The 19952-nt window shown below is 38.5% G+C and overlaps 1 protein-coding gene across 2 annotated transcripts in view; it reads right to left on the minus strand.

Annotated features, from left to right (window-relative positions):
* Window positions 1-18626, minus strand: part of LOC134428045 (dynein axonemal assembly factor 11-like) — a 51836-nt gene extending 33210 nt beyond the window's left edge. Inside the window, exons 1-4 of one of the 2 annotated variants that reach the window (XM_063174346.1) lie at window positions 18344-18626; window positions 15223-15280; window positions 13947-14156; window positions 12971-13140 (exon numbers count right to left, since the gene is read on the minus strand). In XM_063174346.1, the coding sequence (XP_063030416.1) occupies window positions 12971-13140; window positions 13947-14156; window positions 15223-15280; window positions 18344-18356 (451 nt within the window). In that variant the 5' untranslated portion in view covers window positions 18357-18626. Of the gene's footprint in view, window positions 1-3434; window positions 3481-12970; window positions 13141-13946; window positions 14157-15222; window positions 15281-18343 lie in introns of those variants that run through there. The other variant, XM_063174339.1, reaches the window with a different exon arrangement.
* Between the last annotated feature and the right edge of the window lie 1326 nt (window positions 18627-19952).

Consider the following 19952-nt stretch of genomic DNA (forward strand, 5'->3'; position numbering starts at 1 on the left):
CAGCAGAGGAGTTTCAGTGGCTGAAAAGCACCAGAGCCCTGGGTTCAGTTATCATGTTGCAATATTTAATGCCAGGCAGTCTCTCAAACAGTGAAAAGGCTCTGTATCACGAAGGTAAAGAAATCCTACAAGAACCAGTGCTCACTCCTGAGCTAGATAACAGAACTTTGTTTCCAGCACCAAAAAGTGCCAGCATCTTCCTCTCCTTGACAAGCACTGGGCTACAGTGAAGTCCTGAGGAAAACCACAGGGTTTTATCAAGTTAGCACAGGTATTTTCATTATTTTTAATGCTGAAAAAAAAGACAAAAAAGCCTTACAAAAAGGATCTGAAGAACAGCAAATAAAAAGAAAAAATATATAATGATCTGTGAAAACAAATTTTCTACCATGCATTAATTAAAAGTACTCTTTATTTCTTTGTCTCAGGGAGGTTTTGTGAAATCATCCAGCTTTATTAGAGGTCCCGGAATGGCTGCACACATTCCCATTGACCAGCAAACTATGTACCAATACAGCCCAAACTCTCATGTGTCTGTACAGCTCCTCTATCTGCAGAATTCAGGAAAGGGTGAAACTGGTTGTATTTATATTCTATTATTTATAAATGTCCAGGCTTAAATCTCCCTTCTGCTCAAAACAGTTTCACCTGACAGAATAAATTTACAGAATTAAATGTGGAGATACAGATATTGGTTGAAGGGGGAACCTATCTGCACATAAATCATTTTGGGAAAGGTGTCTTTGTCTCTTTTAGCCACATTGAGCAGGTTTATTGCATCTGAACAATCATCTTCCCTTCCACTTGAACTTGATTAAAGTAACAGAGAAAAGAGAAAAAAAAAGTCAATAATCATGACTAAATACTTCAGTCTTCACAGTAAATATGAAAAAACACTGACATTTCTATTAAGTTACTTGGCAAATCTGCTGGAAATTGAAAGAAAAAAAAGTCTGCTTACTACTGTGTTTGGCTGCAGATTTTTCAGTGGCACTATTACCAGGTCATTTTGAGCAGGAAAACAATACTCCCCAGTCTGCATACATACACACTGGTGGTGTGAAAAATGCATACTTTATGATTGGCTTTTCACAAATATTAAAATGAACATTATATGTGTTATGTTAGAAAGTAATCCTGTATTAATTTTCTTCAGTAGTGTGGTAAATATAGGTTTAGGTTATAACATGATGTTAAAATAGAAACTATGTATGTAAGATACTTTTTCTAAAGAGAGAACTCGCACTGAGATGGCAGCCACAGGAGGACACCTTAATCTTTAAGAGAAAAAGAATTTATTGCCCCATTATCCGAAGAAACAAACTTCTTCCTGCCTTGCTCAGCCCTGGAGACGCCGTCAGGATCCAGAGGAAGAAGGTGTCACTGACCAGACAGAATCCTGTGTTTGAATGGAATTTATGCACCATGCATGAGGTGTATGAATATGCAACAGACTATTGCTTTTAAGGGTTAATCCTCTGTTAATGTGTGTCCTTTTTCGGGCTTATTTTGCCCAGAAAATGTACCTGGACATCTGTAACTCTTTGTCTCTATTGTATCATATTGTCCTAATCCAAACTGTCCAAATTATTGTTACTCTAATTATATTACTAATTTTATAACCATTTTATTACTATTAAACTTTAAAAATTTAAAAAAAGTGATTGGCATTTTTCACAGGTGGCAATATTATGCTCCATACCCTTTATAGAAAAAAAGTCATACAAACTATTCCTGAAAGCTTAATTACAGCCCAATTTCCATTTGCTGATGAAAATTGAAATTATTTTTGCAGCAATTCTGCAAAAATGTCCACTTTCATTAACAGATGAGTTGCAAAGCAGACAGTCTTTCACAATAGAAGCTACAGTGAAGCTTTAGAAACCTACTTTGACATCCTGTTGTAGGGAACTGCCTGAATATTTGACATTTTGTGTAAGATCTAGTTCATTGAAGAGGAATGAGGGAAACAAGCTTGCAAGAGAAAACAAATATTACATAAAATTTTAAATAACAGCATCTCCAGGACATTGACAAACACACTGAACTCAATAAAACGTTCATTAACCAGATTTTCTGGTGTTGTGTGCAGTAATAGGGACTGGAGCAGTGACCTGAGAGATCACAGCTACTCCCAGGTTCCCATGAACACAGGAGGAAATGAGGGATGGCATCAATCAAGCCGAGATCTTGAAGTTCAATTGAAGTTCTAAAGCCTGGGCTTCCAAAAATTGCATGCTTTACTCAAAAAACAAAGCAGAAATGAAGGATAACATTAAAGAAATTTAATGAATAAGCAGATGGACAGCTGCAGGTGTAGCAGGAGATGGTGGGGGAAGCTGCATTTCAGAAAAGTGAAGTATGCAACCATAACTTTTAGACTCAAATTCATGCTGTGCTGTTCAGGAGATAAAGTCATTCTCCTTCAGGCAGTGCCTGCTCCAGGAGGGCAGCTGCCATCTTCCTGCAGGGAGAAGGAGCTCCTGTCCAAAGCACTGTGTCAGCCCAGCATGGGACTGGCAGTCCAGTGATAATATACCATCAAAACAGATTACAAGAAAAATCACAGAGGAAGGGAACTCCTTTTTCATGGGTAAAAGGTGTGAGCACTCAGTCTTTTGGGTCATACTGCTGTACCTGTAAAAGATGACCAATTCATAAGTAACAGTATAGAGTGTTTTATCTCTATTTGGGGTTTTTCCACATCTGACAGATGCCATCCTATCCAAGGAGGGGTCCCCAGCAGGGCCACCCCAGTCCCCACTGCTGGCCCTCTCAGGGCTGCTCTGGGATACAAGGAACCCCTGTGCTTCACATGGTGAGATAAAATGTGGGTTATGGCCAGGGAGGAGGAAAATCTGACAATTATCCAAGGGAGGCAGGAGAGTAGGGGACTGTGGGGATGGTGGGGAAGGGAGGCAACTGTGGCGAGAGGGAATGCGACCCAGAGAACTGTTTAGATTGGAAAACACCTTTAAGATCATCTAGTACAACCCAGCACTGCCAAATCCACCACGAAACCATGTCCCTAAATGTCACATCTACGTGAGTTTTAAATAACTCCAGACCTACTGACTCCACCAGCTCCCCGCTCAGCCTGTTCCAGTGCTTGAGAACAAATTTTTCCCAACATCTAAGCCAGACCTCCCCTGGCACAACTTGAGGCCATCTCTTATCCTGTCACACGGGGGAAGAGAGCGGCAGCCCCCTGGCCACAGCCTCCTTTCAGGGAGTTGTAGGGAGCCATGAGGTCTCCCCTGACTGAGCACCCACAGCTCAGCTCCTCATCACACTTGTGCTCCAGCCCCTTCCCCAGCTTTGTGTCCTTCTCGGACACGAAGGAGGGGCGCAGGGCGCGGGGCCCGTCCTGGGGAGGAGGGCCGGGCCCGGGGAGGGGAGGGGAGGGGAGGGAAGCGGCGCTCTCCGACACTCACTGCGCACCATGGCCGCCCTCAGGCACCGCCGCCATTGCCGGCCGCGCCTCAGCGCTGCCACAGCAACGGCCCCGGGCGGCGGCGCTGAGGCGGATCCCGGCCCTGCCCTCCCTCGGCAGGCCGAGATCAGGGAGTTCCTTTCCTCGGGCGTAAATTTCGCGTCTCGTCCTTTGCGTGATGCTTCTGTCCTCCTCCTGCGTATCCGTCAACTAGTTTGCCTCACACATTTTGGGCAGAAAGCTTGTTTTCCTTTGTTTGTGAAAGCAGCCTGTTCCAGTGTTTCACAGTCCTGTACAATTTTAGCATCGTAGAACAGTTCAGGTTGGAAAAGACCTGTAAGATCACCAAGTCCACCCGTTAATCTGACACTGCCAAGTCATTGTGAAAAGCGCCAATCACTTGGGCGTTTCTTAAATTTAAAAGTTTAATAGTAATAAAATGGTTATAAAAATAGTAATACAATTAGAGTAATAATAATTTTAATTAGGACAATATGAGACAATAGAACCAAAGAGTTACGGCTGTCCGGGTACCTTTTTCTGGGCAGCACAAGCCCGAAAAAGGACCCCTTTTAACAAAGGATTAACCCTTAAAAACAACAGCCTGTTGCATATTTATACATTTCATACATGATGCATAAATTCTATTCAAATACAAGATTCTGTCTGGTCATGGTCAACTTCTTCCTCTGAATCCTAACAGCACCTTTGAGGCAGGAAGAAGTTCATTTTTTCTGATAATGGGGCAATAAATTATTTTTTCTCTGAAAAATTTAGGTGTCTTGTGGCTGCTATTTCACTGCAAGCCCTTTCTTTAAAAAAGATACTTTAAAAAAAAGTATCTTACATAGCATAGTTTCTAATTTAACATTTTTATAACTTAAAACTATATTTTACACACTACTTAAGAGAATTAATACAGCATTACTTTCTAACACAACACATATAATATTCATTTTAATATTTGCAAAAAGCCAATCATAAAATGCATGCATTTTTCACACTTTCTAACACAACACATATAATATTCATTTTAATATTTACAAAAAGCCAGTCATAAAATATGCATTTTTCACAGCCCTAAACCATGTCCCCCAGTGCCAGGGCTACACCTCCTCCAGATTTTTCCAGGCATGGCGTCTCCACCACTTGCCAGCCCAGCCTGTTCAATTCTGGATCACAACTGGCATCGAATCAAAGTGGTGGCATCAGGAAAGTCATTCTGTATTTCCTACCTGCCTTTATTAACCTAAAGATCTAATCAAACTGAAGAGTCATCTTTTACTAACAGGAAATTCACCTATATATTTAAATAAGGCTGTAGGAATTTTCACAATTATCAAATTCATTTATTCAGCTGTTTAACTCTGATGTAAATGCAGCTCCCCACAGCCACTCTGCTGGTTTCTATTTATATTGAGGAATATGAAGGTGCCATTGAGTTAAGGCTCCTGAGATTTGTGGAGATGACGAGACACAAAGAAGCAGGAGTAGTTTATGCACTTTTTTTCCATAGTATTTGTCCTGGCCTCTCTGACTGGATAAGTAACAACTCCACTCAGACGACAGCGAGGTTTACACAGATGGTTGGATGTGGCCCAAGGCCCCTGCACAGAATCACAGACATTAAAGAAAGACCACTAATCCTCCTACCTACATATTTATGTCAAAATGCAGGCCTCATCAAATAATAATTATTTGCTAGTAATATTTTTTTTTTTTTGCACTTGGGAGCAGAATTCACAATCAAAGTTTTAATTTCAAGCAAGGAAAAAATCTTGTTTTCACTGCGTACAGTATTTTAAACCCTGTGTTTACATTGAATTACATTTAAATGCCTATGTTACTTGGTTAAGCTAAAATCAAGGTGTGAAAGTGTTCTTCCTTTTTTCAGGTATCCTGGATGATAATTCTGGAGAAAGGAATACAAAATCTGCAATTAATTAAATTACCAAATAAGTGAGTTGACTTATGAGTGGGTTGACTTGGCAGAATGCCAGGTGCCCACCAGCTTTTTTTTTCTCGCTTCCCAGCCTCAACAGAAGATGGGAAGAAAATACGATAAGAAGCTCATGGATTGAGATAAGGGCAGGGACATCACACAACAATTATCATCATGGGCAAAATTTATTAAATTCGGGGAAATAATTTTAACATTTTGCCAATTAAACAGAGTAGGATAGAGAGACATAATGACAAATCTAAATCCACCTTCCTTTTATTTGTCCCTTCTCCCCAGCTCACCTTCACTCCAAACCCTTGCAACTCAATGTCCTGAGTTAAGCCACAGTTTGTTTTAATCAGTACATACATAGGTCCTGTTTGACAAATCTAGTTCAGCTGCAGGACTTCTTCTCCAAGCAGGTAACTTCTCACTTGTGATGAGCACAAAAGTAGAATTCTCTGTACACCAGTGACTGAAAAGCTCTCAGAATGTGTTTGATTTTATCTTGTGAAGAACAGGGTTTTTTGTGACTCAGGGCTAAATTATTAAAGAAGACAGTAAGCAGCACTTTGGAGCGTGTTTGCAACACACTGGTCCTCACCTGGTGGTCTGGCACACACAGGGCAAAGCTGGGTGCTGAAGTGTGTTATTTGCTGTGTTCTTGATTTTCACACAGTTATTGTTTTTTTTTTCCTTTTTAAATTATGTACCAAGAGTTTTCAGCAGCACAAGCCTGAAATCCTAGCATGAAGCAATGTACATGCCAGAGATAATATAAAGAACCATATTACAAACAGGACATTGGAGAAGAGAAGAAAAAGTCACCTCTGGCATGACTGTCATGAAGAAATTCAATTTACCATTCAGTTCAATATATTAAAATTTTATTTGTTACATGTGTAAAACAACACAATATGTATTTCTATGTAATGACAAAAATAAGCTTTATAGCATTATTATTACAATGCTAGCATTTATAGCATTATTAATACAGAAGTTTTCTGAACATGTCTTGACTTTATCCCTATATACAATCATGTAAGGTGCTCCAACCCCAGAAAACTGATATCCATGGACAAAGCTGTTGAAATGCTGCAGCTTAGAGTCTCAGCTGGTGTTAATCAGCTCATTAATACACACTCAGAATTTACACCTATGTATTTTTATTTATTTCCTATTGAATTACCATTTTTTCAAATATTATTTTTTATTTTATTTTTCTATGGTGCTAGGTAATGTAGTCATCAGTACAAAACAAGGCTTTATGTTTGCACTAAAGTACTAAAAATCCCTCCCCCAAAGAGCACACAACCTGCCGGGCAGGACATGAACTCACAAATAAGAAATTCACTGAAATATATGCAATTTCTAATAATAACAATCTTCATTACTGAAACACACTCTCAAATACAAGAAGAAATGAGAACAGAAACCACTTTACTGATACAGAAATGCCAGAGATAGGGGGGAAAGAAGCAGCATGAGAAACCAGAAAAAAGGAAACAATATAAATGAAGTATCAGTTTTGCTCAGTGTATATAGAACTGTGCAAAGAGCTTTACAAAATAGTGCAGCCAATACATAAAAATGTACATCAAAAAGCAGATTTTGCAGAACTGGACTAAGTGGTCATAACCTGTATTCTGTACCATGCCGTTTATTCCATATAACTTAAATAAAAGATGGTAATATAAGGTGCTATATTAAAGGGGAGTAAATGTTTAATTACTGGGGACAAAAATCCCATAAAATTCTATTTGTTTTCTCTGTTAGTATATGTGTCAGTTAATCACTAATTAATAAGTGCCTTTACTGTGAGAGAATTATATTCCACAGTTATCCTAGCCTTGATACTGTAGTTATCAGAAGCTGCAAATTCTCATTACCTCTGAAACTCTGAATTTACACATTTAGGTTGGAAATTTTTTTTTTGGTTTTTCATCATAAAAATCCCGGCTTCAATTTTTTATCCAACAGGAAGAAACATATGATTGTTCCTCTTTTCAGAGAAAAAAGATGAGGCCTGTTTTTATGTCCATAGGAGTATACAGAAGGGAACTGCCAAAGCCAACCATTCTGGTAATTGACTAGAACTTTGTTAATTCAACATCCACAAATATCAAGGAAATCAGATCTTAATAGATTCCGAGCATTTTATTTTTAGTCCTTGAACCCCAATTGAGAAATTTTCCCAGGAGTTCCCTCACTGCAGATCGGAACAATTCTAATTTATAGTTTGTATTTATTAACAGACAGATTATAGGAATTAATTGTACACCTTTTTTTCTTTCAATCTCAATCAGATTTTGCTTAGATAGTTTACAGTGAACTAATGAGTTTACAGTGAACTCTTCTAGTTTTCAGCATAATTGCTTTGATGACTGCAGGGTAATTACAGTCTTAGTCTTTTCTCTCAGGATGGGATTTAAATTTCCAGATTATTATTTTAAGAGATTATTTAAACACTAAAAATATTTAAAATCCTTTACTTTTATCATTATTTTAGTAATGGACCTTTTATGTTAGGCAAAAATAGATTACAAAATATTTACATGTTGTACAGATTGATATTTACTCTCAGTTGTCTCTGTACTCTAAATAAAGAATTGACACAATACTATTCAAGTGCATTAACTACAAGTAAATATGAGGATGAATATAATAAATACTGTTTTAGTTGCATAGTAAATCAGTTATCACAGGTACTCAGCCACTATCCAAATCCATTATCTTTGATAGCATGTTGTAACAAGAAATTAATACATAAAATATGAGATTACATCATTTTTATATTAAAAAATTCACAGGAATTGCAGAACATTTTTCATTATTGAGATAAGATACTACAGATATAGCATTTCTTTGTGTGATTTCTTTCAGATAGGCACCAAGAAGTAAGGCCTCACTCACATTTGATAAGAAGAAAAATAAAGCTAAAATTCACTGTATTTTGGAGGAAGAATACTATCAAATCTGTTATATTTTTTCCCCACAGGAGTGTGTAACCATGGCCATAAGGAGGTATCCAGGAGTTCAGTGCTGAAGAGCTGATGAAAATAAATTGGAGGAGGAGGAAAAATGAAAACTGTTATTGAACTTATTTCAAAATGAACAGAAGTAACAACTCTGCTTTTAAGTTTTTAATTAAAAGAGTGCAAGAGACAAGCATGTTTTGAACTATGGAAGGTCCTGTCTTGCAGTACCCTGTGTCAGCCTGTGTTTAGTTTAGTCCTGCCACACAACAAGTGCCAAGTTCTCTGCTCCATCCTGTTGCCCCTGCTTTGGTTAACACTGAAAATGGCTTTCAAAACCAGAGTGAGCTTTCAAGCTCTGGTGTTTCAGCCTTACATAAACAGTTCCACTGCCTTTAAGAAGTGCCACATGTGGCATCCCCAGCATGGCACGCTGCAAGTAGGACATTTTGTCACCATAGGCAAAGTGATCAAATGCCTGAACTCCTTTCTAAAATGCTTTGTTCTCAGAATTAACACCCTTCTTCTAAGAGCTGAAAGAAAGGTTTTCCAGGTTGTGTCTGCAGCTGTGCTGATGCCTTTAGATCTCAGAAGCTGCACTGCGCTCAACCAGGAAACTGATGAAGAAGGCTGTTCTAGCCACACTATAAGGAACACAAAGTGGGCACAGCTCCACTTGGTTCCTTCTTTTCATTTTTAACTGAAACTTTTAACTACGAAGTAAAGACACAAAGGAAATAACAGAGCCAGGACTGGGATGACCAACTCCAAGTTCAAATAAATCAGTGCTCTTCTTTTAAGGGTTTGAGCTGCAGCGAGGCTTAGAAATGCTTGATAAACAGAAAGTGGAGTGTGAGGACGAGGAAAAAGAATAGGGAATAGAAGAATCTCTAAGTGTTTTTCAGATATTCTGGACCAATTCCTGTTGATGCTGCTTCACTGCTTCAGTGGAATGAAACCAGCTCAGAGCAGCACAGCACCTGGTCCTGTTCTTCAGTTCACACTTGGGAAAAGGAGGACTTGTTTTGCCTGTTACTGAGAAACATGTTTTCTCTGGGCTGAAGCACAGCAATTGTTAACAGCTTACACTATTTAGACACTGCTGCCAGACAACAGAAGGAAAATACACAATCCAAAAGGAATTGTAGACATCAAAGTGGAATAATTTGCAGTGAAAACTGGCAAGGGTCCTGTAGCGAAACTTTCTTTTAATGAAAAGTTCATGGAACCTTTCTGATATGTTTGGACCCTGTTCCATAATAGGACTCATTCCCAAAAAAATATGGAATTCTTTCTAAACTTAAACATGTACTCACCAATTGTTCTTTATTTCTTATTATTGTCTGTGGAGGAAAAAAAAGAAGAATACATTTTTGTATGTCTTGATTTAAATCACAGTGTCTTGTAAGTATTGTATATTATCAGTAGGTCCTGTTTGACAAATTCAGCTAAGCTGCAGGACTACTTGTTTGAGCAGGTAACTTCTCACTTGTGATGAGCATAAGAGAGGCATTCTCTGTATACCTGCTGCTGAAGAGCTCTCAGAGTGTGTTTCTCTCTTGAGAAGAACAGCTTTGTTATGACTCAAGGCAAAGCTATTCAGGAAGAGGGAAAGCAGCACTTTGGGGCATGTGCTTGCAACACACTGGTCCTGACATGGTGGCTTTGGTAGAACCAAAGTTTTAGGGACTAGAGGCACAGCAACAAACTGATACATCATCTGTCAGAAAATGGGGCTGTCATTGCACTGGGGCTTTCCAGGTTGTGCCTTGCTGTTTGTGACTTCCAGCGTACACAATTCAAAGGCTGAGGTCTGCCAGATTGTCTTGGTGCCCTTGGCATACACTGATGTCCTGAACCCTGACAGCTTCAGAAACAAAAAAGATCCTCTTGAGCTTCACTTTCAGCCCATAAAAATTCAGATGAGCCCAAACTTTTTAGTCTTAGAAATATTTTGTATTTTAAACATTTAGAATTTTGTGGTGCAAAAAAAGGTGAAAGAATGGTAATTCACAAATCCAGCACATCCATACTTGCTTTCAGCATGAAGGCCAATGCATGAGCTAATGGTGCATTGGGTTAGAAAGGCCAAATTGTATCAATTCTGTAGCCCGTGGAAGCTGGTGATGTGGCAAGCATCACAATTAGCTGGTTTTGGGGTTTTTTTCCAGTTGAAAAAAAAAGGCTAAGTCTGGTGGCCTCGGAGTGGACTTCAGTGCGAGGCTTGAAAGTGCACCTCCGGAATCTTAAATTCCACTGCTTGGACTGTGTCTGCATCATGTCATGGCAGATTAGGTTTACCTCCCTTTTCTGCTACAACATTTATTGCACATTGTGAAAAGGCAGGTTTTTGAATTAACAGAGAGTTTCTATGAATACAAATCAGTAACTGGAAAAGCCAAATGCTCCATCAGTAACTTCAGACCCCACCTTCTGACTTGAAAAGAACAGGAGGAATCTCCTTCCTCTTCTTAATATAAAATTTCTGAATTTCTCTATTCATCACATGGCACTGGAACCACTTACCAAAATTTAGTTGTTTTGAAAAATGTATCGAGACTGAAGAAAGAGGACACAGCAACATCTTGGGACAAAAGAACTGTGAAATTAAAATGCAAAATGCTGTAATGGATTGAAGGCTACATTTATCCCCATTTGACCATATAGTGCTCTTATTAGGATCAGTAAGACCCATGGATATACATTCAAGGAAAGAATTTGTTCCTCAGATGTGACTTAGTAAAAAAAATTATGTTGGAAATAAAGAAATTCTATACTTACAAATTAAAATCATCAGGAACAAAGTGGCAAACAGTCCTCCCATAAAATATCTGAGAACATAACAATACCCAGAAAGGTTAAAAAAAGCTAAGGGATGCATAGTGGGTTAAAAGAGGTGAAGCCTGAGTGGGAGGAGGAGGAAGGGTTCTTGCAGATGAACCCTCTGAACTCTGGTAGGTGAACTGTAATTTGAAACTTTAAATTACGTAAACTATTGAAGATAATCTCCTGGCAAGAAAGACCTGAGCACTCAGACTGAGAGAAAAATCCACTTAGAAAGACATGGATCCATTCTGACTCTTCTCAGCCTGCCAAAACCCCTGTCAAAGCACACTTGGCAAAGTAGCTTTCATTTCTGCATACATACTTCTTATTTTTGTGCATATATATATAGCTCAGATATTTGCCTGCATTGACTATCATGTGAAAATACATTTTCACAGTAAGATACATATAACTTTGAAAATGTGACCCTTAATTTAAGTTTTATTCACCAGTTGAAATGAAGTAAGCACTCATGTCAGAAACAGAAAATAAAAGAAATAAAAATTACCTTGTACATACTGAAATGATTAAACACATGATCAGTGCAACCATCTGAGAAATGACATTTTGCACTGTCCTGGATTCTAAAATAAAAATCAGGAAAATAAAGGATTTTAATGAAAGTAAATATTTTACAGGAGGTGTTTGCAAAGGCTACCTTCAGCCTGTGAGACCAGGCTCTTCAGCTGCTTCTAAAGAGAACTTGCCTGGAGTGATTCAAAGCAGAAACCTAATTTTCATGCTCTGGGTGTCTCTCAGGAGTCTTTTTCCCCCACAACTACAGAAACACTGTGCCCTCCATGTTCTCAGAAAACAAGCCTTTCTGCATAATTGCCTGTTTTAGTTTTTGCTCCCATGCCCTTTCCTCCATTTTCCTTTTCACTCCTCTTTTCTTTTTTTTTTTTTCTGAAAAATGGGTGAGGGAAAGATGTGAACAGGGGGTAGTAATTGAATATAATTTTTAGGATTTTGTTATTTTTAATAATTTATTTAAAATATATGTTTTAGTAAATAAATTCTATTCTGCAAGGGGCCAGATCCATATTTTTAATGTATTTTCACTTCACTCTAAAAATGAGGCATGCCAGAATAAGAACATAACATACCTACATTGCTCCAATTCTCTTCATTTGCATTTATCATAAATGAAGAGCAGGATTTTGAAGCACAAAATGGTTCCTCAAAATGAAGAAACTCATCATCTTTGGTGAGAAATGCTCCATTAGATGCTGGAATTTGCCTCTGTGACACATGGTTATTATATTCAGAAGAAAAGTCTGAATCACCTACAAGAAATGCATGTATAACTGAGATTGCACAGAAGAAGAGCTCCGAGACTTTGTATTAATGAATTTAGGAATTAATTACTGAATCACAGGAGAGGTTGCAAATTGTTATGGGTAGGGAATTGGTGGGTTCAAATGTATGCAGGAGGAAACATGCAGAGTAAAGACAAAACTGCATAGGGCATAACAGATGAAATTATTGAAAGAGCCAGGTGAAAGCAGACAGTGCCTGGTATTAATTACACTAGAATAAACATTCCTGGTGATGACTTTGCATTCAAATTCAGTAAAAAAATGACTTTTTGGCACAGAGATCTTTGCAGACTCATACTCAGTTGTAATGCCAGGAGCTCTATTTATCCCTTAGAATTCTGTAGCTCATTCTGTCCTCTACCTGCACACCTTGGCAGACAGCACCTGCATAACTTCCAGAAAGAGATGCCCAATTCACACTAAACACAGACTGCAATGTTGTATCCTGATTACCAGGTACCTGCTCAGGGCTTACCAACATCACTGTGACTGGCTTCTAGTTTACTGCATTCATCAGGCCAAGGATCCTCTACATGGGAGAAATCCATCCTGCTGGGAGTGGTGGAGCTGAGCCATGAGCTGGAGGCACTGAGATTGAACAAGCTGTCAAGAGAGCGACGGATTTTCTTCCTTCGCCTGAATACCCTAGAAAGAGAAGATGTTGCCAAGGAATGGAGTTAATTATTCTTGTTGAGCAGGGACAGAGCTCTAAAGCTTGCAGGAATGACATGAAAGAACCAAGTTCTGGGTGCTGCTCCTGGCCCTGATCTTGACCCTGGGCATGTCACCAGGAGTGGCTGCTGCACACCACAATGTGTCAGGGAATGTATTAACAGCAGGGCTGATCATGCTCTTGTGATACTGGGCACTGTGGTACCAAATGATATCACAGCTACTGCTCTCTGATAGTACTGTGAGTGCTACCTGTGATTTTCACTGCTGTATCTGATTTGGGGTAGTCTAAATCTATTGAATTCCAGGTTTTTTGAACTACATTTTACATACCTCTCTAAATTGTTGCTCTTCTGAATCATGAGATGTTTTTCCTTGAGTAAGAATTCTAGGACCAGACCTTTTTATTTTATATATATGTGTGTGTGTATGTTTTAGACAAAGATATTTATATATATATATATAAATTTTTCTTATTCCTTATCAGTGTAACATCCCATTGGCAAAATGAGCTGTAGCTCTCTCCTTTTCCTTTATTTGACCCAACTCCAATTATACCAACAACTCTGCACTAAAGAGTTTTTAGGTAGTAAGATGTGACTGAAAATCAGATCATTTCATTCACTGCATTCTCTAAAGCAATTGGATGTTCCCAATCAGAAGTAATGCTGGTTTTGTGCCGAGCAAAATGTAGACAGACACAGATAGACCTCTAGGTAAGGCCAGAGATGTGGAGGCAATCTGCAGCATGGAGTAAAATTTGCACATAATTCACTTACCGAACTAAATTCTCTTTATATGTAACAGTGGTGTGGGATGGTGTCAGTGTTATGTTGCCCTCTCCATCAGACAGAAAACTGTCCTCTGTCAAAACATAATAACCATTGGAAAGCAGTCGAGGGCTGCGGCGGCACGCAGGAATGGAGCCTGTCAGAGGGTTTGTGGAGCACTCATAGGCAGGGTCGTCATCCAAAAAGGCACAAGCACAACTGAAAAGGAGAAATGAAAGCCTCTGATTTAGGGAAGGTCTGGACAGGGCAAACCCATGCTTTAATAGTAAAGAATTTACATTTCAAGCTGATGGGGACTGGTAATGACATAGATTTAAAATACGTGGATGTAATTGTATTACTCTGTACTGGGGGTTTCAGCCAGCTGACGTGTGCATCACACGTTCCAGAGCTTCAGATTTCAGGAGGGATAAATGCCAGGGGAGCATTTCCTGAAGCATGGAGCCAGCTTGAGCTCAGAGGTGCTCAGTGTGTTTCTGTGGCAGTGCTCTTGGCCAAGGACTCCTGCTAGACCTACACCGACCTGGAGCCATCAGAGGCATTCCAGTATTTGGCTTCTCTGAGTTCCTCTACATGGCACAGTCTGGGTGCCCCTGAGCCAGGCAGGATTTACTTGCTTTTTTATAAACTAGCCATACTTGGTGAAGATTTGAGGATGCATGACTTTTAATTCTCACAAATCCTAGAATGCCAAGCAGCTGGAACAACATGGGATAAAGCCCACACATTGTGATAGCTCCATCCAGCACTGAAACACAATTGACATTGGGATTAAATACAGCACAGAAAAATATATTCTCTGGTGTTTAAAGTAGAAGGGAGTAATGACAGAGGTGAAAGGATCTAAAAGTTGTAGACATTTTACTTAGTTAGACTAAAATTTAATTTATGGTTATACCTTTCCCCTTAACACCTCTGAGTTCCAAACTGCCATGTAGTGACATCATGGAAAGAAAGGAAGACACCAGATTGATTTAGTGTCTGACCTGTGTTTCAGTAAGAGGTTTAACTACCCCATATGGCATGTCACAGAGAGATACCATAATTTCAGTGTAGGGAAAAGCAGATGGAAGAGAGATACTCCAAAACCCTGTAATTGCAAAGCCAGTGTTTCCAACCTCCACAGCAGTACTTCTGAACTTCCATTTAGGGCAGTAATTAAATTATTATCAGCACTACATTTCTCAGCAGCCCAAAAAGGACTTTTACAAAATCTATGCCAAAACACAAAAAAAAATTAAGCAAGTGTAACTTTTCCTAATACCTTGGAAAAATATGTCTTGAGAGGCTGTGTCTGTACTCTTCATTAAATGGTGTTGAACCTGCAGAGGCAAAGGTGAAATAAGAAGGAATTTTTATCATATTCACTGTCAGATAGCTTTTGCATACCAGGAAGATAATTAAAAAAGTGCTAAAAATGAAAAGAAAATTAAGGGAAGAATTAGAGGAGAGGAGACAAAACATATGAAGGAACTGGGGAAAGACTTAGTGTTTATAGGAAACTCATCTCAACCAGGACAAGACAGAATCAGAGCCAACCGAAAATCAGATATTTGTACTCTGCCCAAATAACAGACTTGAGAGAAATAATTATGGACACAAATAAAATAACTGCAGTAATTTTAAGCTGTTTTATCAGAAATTTCCTTCATGCGAAAGCTAGAACCTGAACTGGCACTAGATACAGAGTAGAATGGAAAGGCCACCATTACCACTACATTATATTTTTCAGATGAAAATTGCAGACATAGAACAATGAGCACAGGGATGGCTACAGTGACAAATATTTGACAGTAATGTTGTGGCAGGAGACTAAGGAAATAGGATTTGTCTGGATTACCATGGCTCAAGTGTGCAAAGTGCTGCTGGATGTTCTGCACCTGACAGAATCAATCTTACAAAATATGAGCAAGGCCTATGCATTGGGAGAATTTGTCTATTATTCCATAAAAAGATAAAAGATATATCTTTCTCTATATTACCTTGTCTCTCCTGAATCTTTAGAGCTTCAGACTTACCACACTGTTAGTACATGCCTATCATTCATCATTATGAGAGGAGAATTTTTTAGTTTTGTGTTCAGTTATGAGCTGAGGCAAAGAAAAGACATGAAGGGCAGGGTTTCCACTTTGGTAATCTTGTTTAACCTCCTTGGGAGCTCAGTTGTCAGTCACAGACTGGGTGTGAAGGCTGACTCAGCCTTGGGACCGGGCAAGGCGATGAAAGAAGTAAAACCTTCAAGATATTTTTCACAAATCAGTCCCATTACCTTGGTCCCATACATACTGCTTCTCCTACCCTTCGGAAAAAAAAAATCGCTTTACCATGAATGAATTATGCTGTAATGGCTGCAAAAATAACTTGAGGAGGAGAAGATAGAAAGAATTTGGGGGAAGGTACAGAGAGATCAAGAAGCATCAGTCAGAACACCACAGAGCAAGTTGTACAAACAGTGGGACCAGAGGTGTATTTCATAGTTTGACATATATTAGAGCTATTTTTAACATACAACTACCTCCTGAAAGAATTTCTCTTATTTTAGACAATATCATGATTCTTAAATGTGTAAAAAATCTTATATTTAAAACCAAGAAATGCATTCAAACTCTAGAAGAAGATACAGGAAGCACTCAACAAGCAGTTTGTAGATCTGGATATAAACCAAAACCAGCAAAATGCTAAGTCTTATCAGTCAAAAAAGATTCCCTCCAAAAGGTATTTATTTTTATTAAAACTCTGACAAATGTATCCAAATTTATTTGCTCCTGGAGTTGATGCAATATGTGATGTTCCATACATCTTGAAAAGGACTGTTTCATACACCGTAGGGTAACAGGGAATATAGATTATCTTTGAAAGAGTTTTAAAAGAAATGGAAGCATGTTTTATTTTGTCTTGTTTGAAAATCAGGATGTGTAAGATAGTATCAGCAATATAGATCAAATTATTAGTTATAATGTATTCTCACTTAGGCAAAAGTAACTGATTCTAGGGCAAATTTGTTTGAAAAGGATATATAGAAGTAGATGTCAGGATCAGTTATATCTATCACAACTCTTTAATAATCTGAGAGTGAAACTTTCCAGCAACTGAAACCCACAGCACAGCTGTATCACAAACAATTCTTTCAGTGATGAAAATAAAAAGTAGCAATGTCTAAAAAAGAATAACTTTTAGGAGTGGCAGCTTTCCTGTGGGGTGGTGCTTTCACTAGAAAGTGTTGACACATGCTGATCACAGTGGCAGAACAAGCCACAGTCCTTCTGTTCCTCATTTGAATTCTCTCATAACTTTGCAAGGTACGTCTCTGCAGGATGTTTATTTGCCACCCTCCAGAGAAATAAAATTTAAGATAAAATAGAGTATATTTATCTCTATAAAGGAAAGAGAGCAATATACATATGCAGATATACTACAGGGGAGGCAAGGCATTTCCCTCTTTTTGGGAACAGCTAATAAGCAGCTGTAACTTGCTTTTAAACTATTTTAAGTAACGATAATATCTGGCTTCTGTGAACAGTCATGGAACAGGCAGTCCAACAGATGTTTTTGCTGCCTGTGATCAGGAAAATTTTTGGCTCACACATAATGAAGAGAGTTCTTGAAAATAATTCAATCAATGATGTAGAAAACATGGAAATATTATGTTGTAGACAATGCTGCACAGTGTTCTGCTTTCATTTAATATTCAGTCCTATTTCTGTGCTATTAATAGCGTGAGAAGCCATAGTAATGACATAACAAAACAAAGCTTCTCGACCACCACTATACAATGGAGAGTGGTGCTGTGTCTGTACTCCATGAAATGAGCCATCAACACAGCACATCTAAACCATGGCATGAGAAAAAGACAACAGCTCTATGAAATCTCACTAAAAGCCAATCTGAGGTGAATGTGGCAACATTTTATGTCATGAATCCAAATAAAAATTTAAGCCAGCAACCCCCCTTGGATTTCAAAACACAGAAAAGTTCACGTTGTAATATAAACAAAAAGTCATTGTGCAAACCAGTCAGTTTTAACTACCTTTCCCTCCAAAAGTCAAATTACTGTTTAAGCAAATGATGCCTTCAGCGTACAATCTAAATATTTACATTAGTACCCACCAAAATATTGTGCTAACTATTCAAATAGCTGAAACCCAGGCAACCAGTTTTATTCTATTTTATCTACCAAACACAAGAGTCTACAAAGCGTTTTATTTGTTCACACATATCAGTTGTTTTTGAAGAGCAGCTTTGTCTTTTCTCCCTGCAGGTAATGGTAGCAACATTCACAAAACCGCGAAACTTCCTGAAGAGCAGCACAGAAATGAACCCAAAGCTTAGCTATTCCTCAGCTGGCAAATATATTAACAGATAAATAAGTCTAAAATCCTTCAAACCTGGAAAATCCATTTCACAATTAACACATGCGTGCAAAATTTTCTCTTCATCAGCGGGAGAGCCCGTGGCACGGCTGGTGGGGGCTGTTCTGGAGCAGCTTCCTGGGAGAGCTCAGCCCTGGCTCTGCCGGGGCAGCTCTAGCAAGTCCCTGTTTCCTTTCGAAAACAGCCCGTGCAATCAGCGGCACAGAGCCCCAGTGAGGTCACGTTTCCTGTAAAGTCGCCTCACATCACAGGCATTTGTTCTGAAGAGCAAAGCGAAGATAAAGATTAGCCCAGGAACGCTCCTGCCGGCTGTTGCGAAAGAGAACCACCACTACAAATAACGTCTCGCCCCAGTGACCGTGCAGAGAACAAAGACAGAACATTCTCTCATCAGTGACACTGAATTTTGTTTCAGATTTGCTTTTCCACCTCACACAGAAAACTTTCAAGTTGTGTATACAAATCATTCCATTTGTTGAAATACTTGTGAGCCTGGCAGGCTTTGATGTAAGAAAATTATCCAGTTACAAAAAAAAATTATAACAATACATTTTGCAAAAGCACTACTGTACAGAAGATACATTTGGGCAGCGTTCAGAGCTACGTTTCACACTGAAAACATTACTGCAAATATATGCCATGCAATGTCAATATAAATTCCATAGAAAGGAGGAAGGAATAAAGCCATTTGTAAACATAGTCATTGTTGCATGCTAAATGTTTCATACTCTGTAAGGTACCTATTCATCATACTTTAAAGTATAAAAAATAAAGTCAAATCCACATAAGAGAAATGGAGCCTGAATAAGGTATCCTGGCAATCAAAGGACTTGGCTACAGAACTATTACATGCAAAAGTAATATAAATCAGCTGCTTGACACCGAATTGTACAGCCTTAGGGGGTAACAGTTCATCTCCAAATAGATAAAATCATCTAGTAGTTTTCTTTCCTGATGTCTGTATGTATCACTGACAAAAAAATGAAACCATAAATCTAGTAAAATATGATTAATTTTGTGATAGTTTGTGGGTTTCTTTCCCCTTGGAGAAGGAAAAATACTTCCACTGATAAAAAGAATGTAAAAAGCTCACCTCCCAGAAAAGAACACAAAAATAGGAATTAAGCAATTGGGATGTTGCAAAAGATCTTCTGTTTGTGAGTTAAACTAAAATGAACATTTTATGATCCTTTTGGTCAAACATGAAAATAGGGACATAGTCCATCTTCACATCAGTGCTTTTAATTTAGTGGAATTATGTCAATGAGGGAATTTAGTCCAGCACTATTTCCATGGGTGCATGGGCTTCATCACAGCAACATTTCCCTGGCCACCCTGCCTCTCTACAGGCAATGAATATAAATTCCCAATGATCTTTAAAACTAGGTCACTTACAGAAGAATTTCTGTACATACAGGAATTTACTCCTTGGGCATATTTTTTGTTTCTTTTCTTATTATTCTCAACAGGAAGAAGTTAATTCCAAGTTTGAACTGCTTTTCTGAAGGACATTGGCATTTCATGTTTGTCTATATAGTTAAAATATATTGTGTCTATATGATCATATTCAGGCTTGGAGGTGTTTTCTTTTTTAATCACTGCTATTTGTATCTGAAACTCACTG

This window comes from Melospiza melodia, chromosome 1, assembly GCF_035770615.1.
Source record: "Melospiza melodia melodia isolate bMelMel2 chromosome 1, bMelMel2.pri, whole genome shotgun sequence".
Classification (NCBI taxonomy): Eukaryota; Metazoa; Chordata; class Aves; order Passeriformes; family Passerellidae; genus Melospiza; species Melospiza melodia.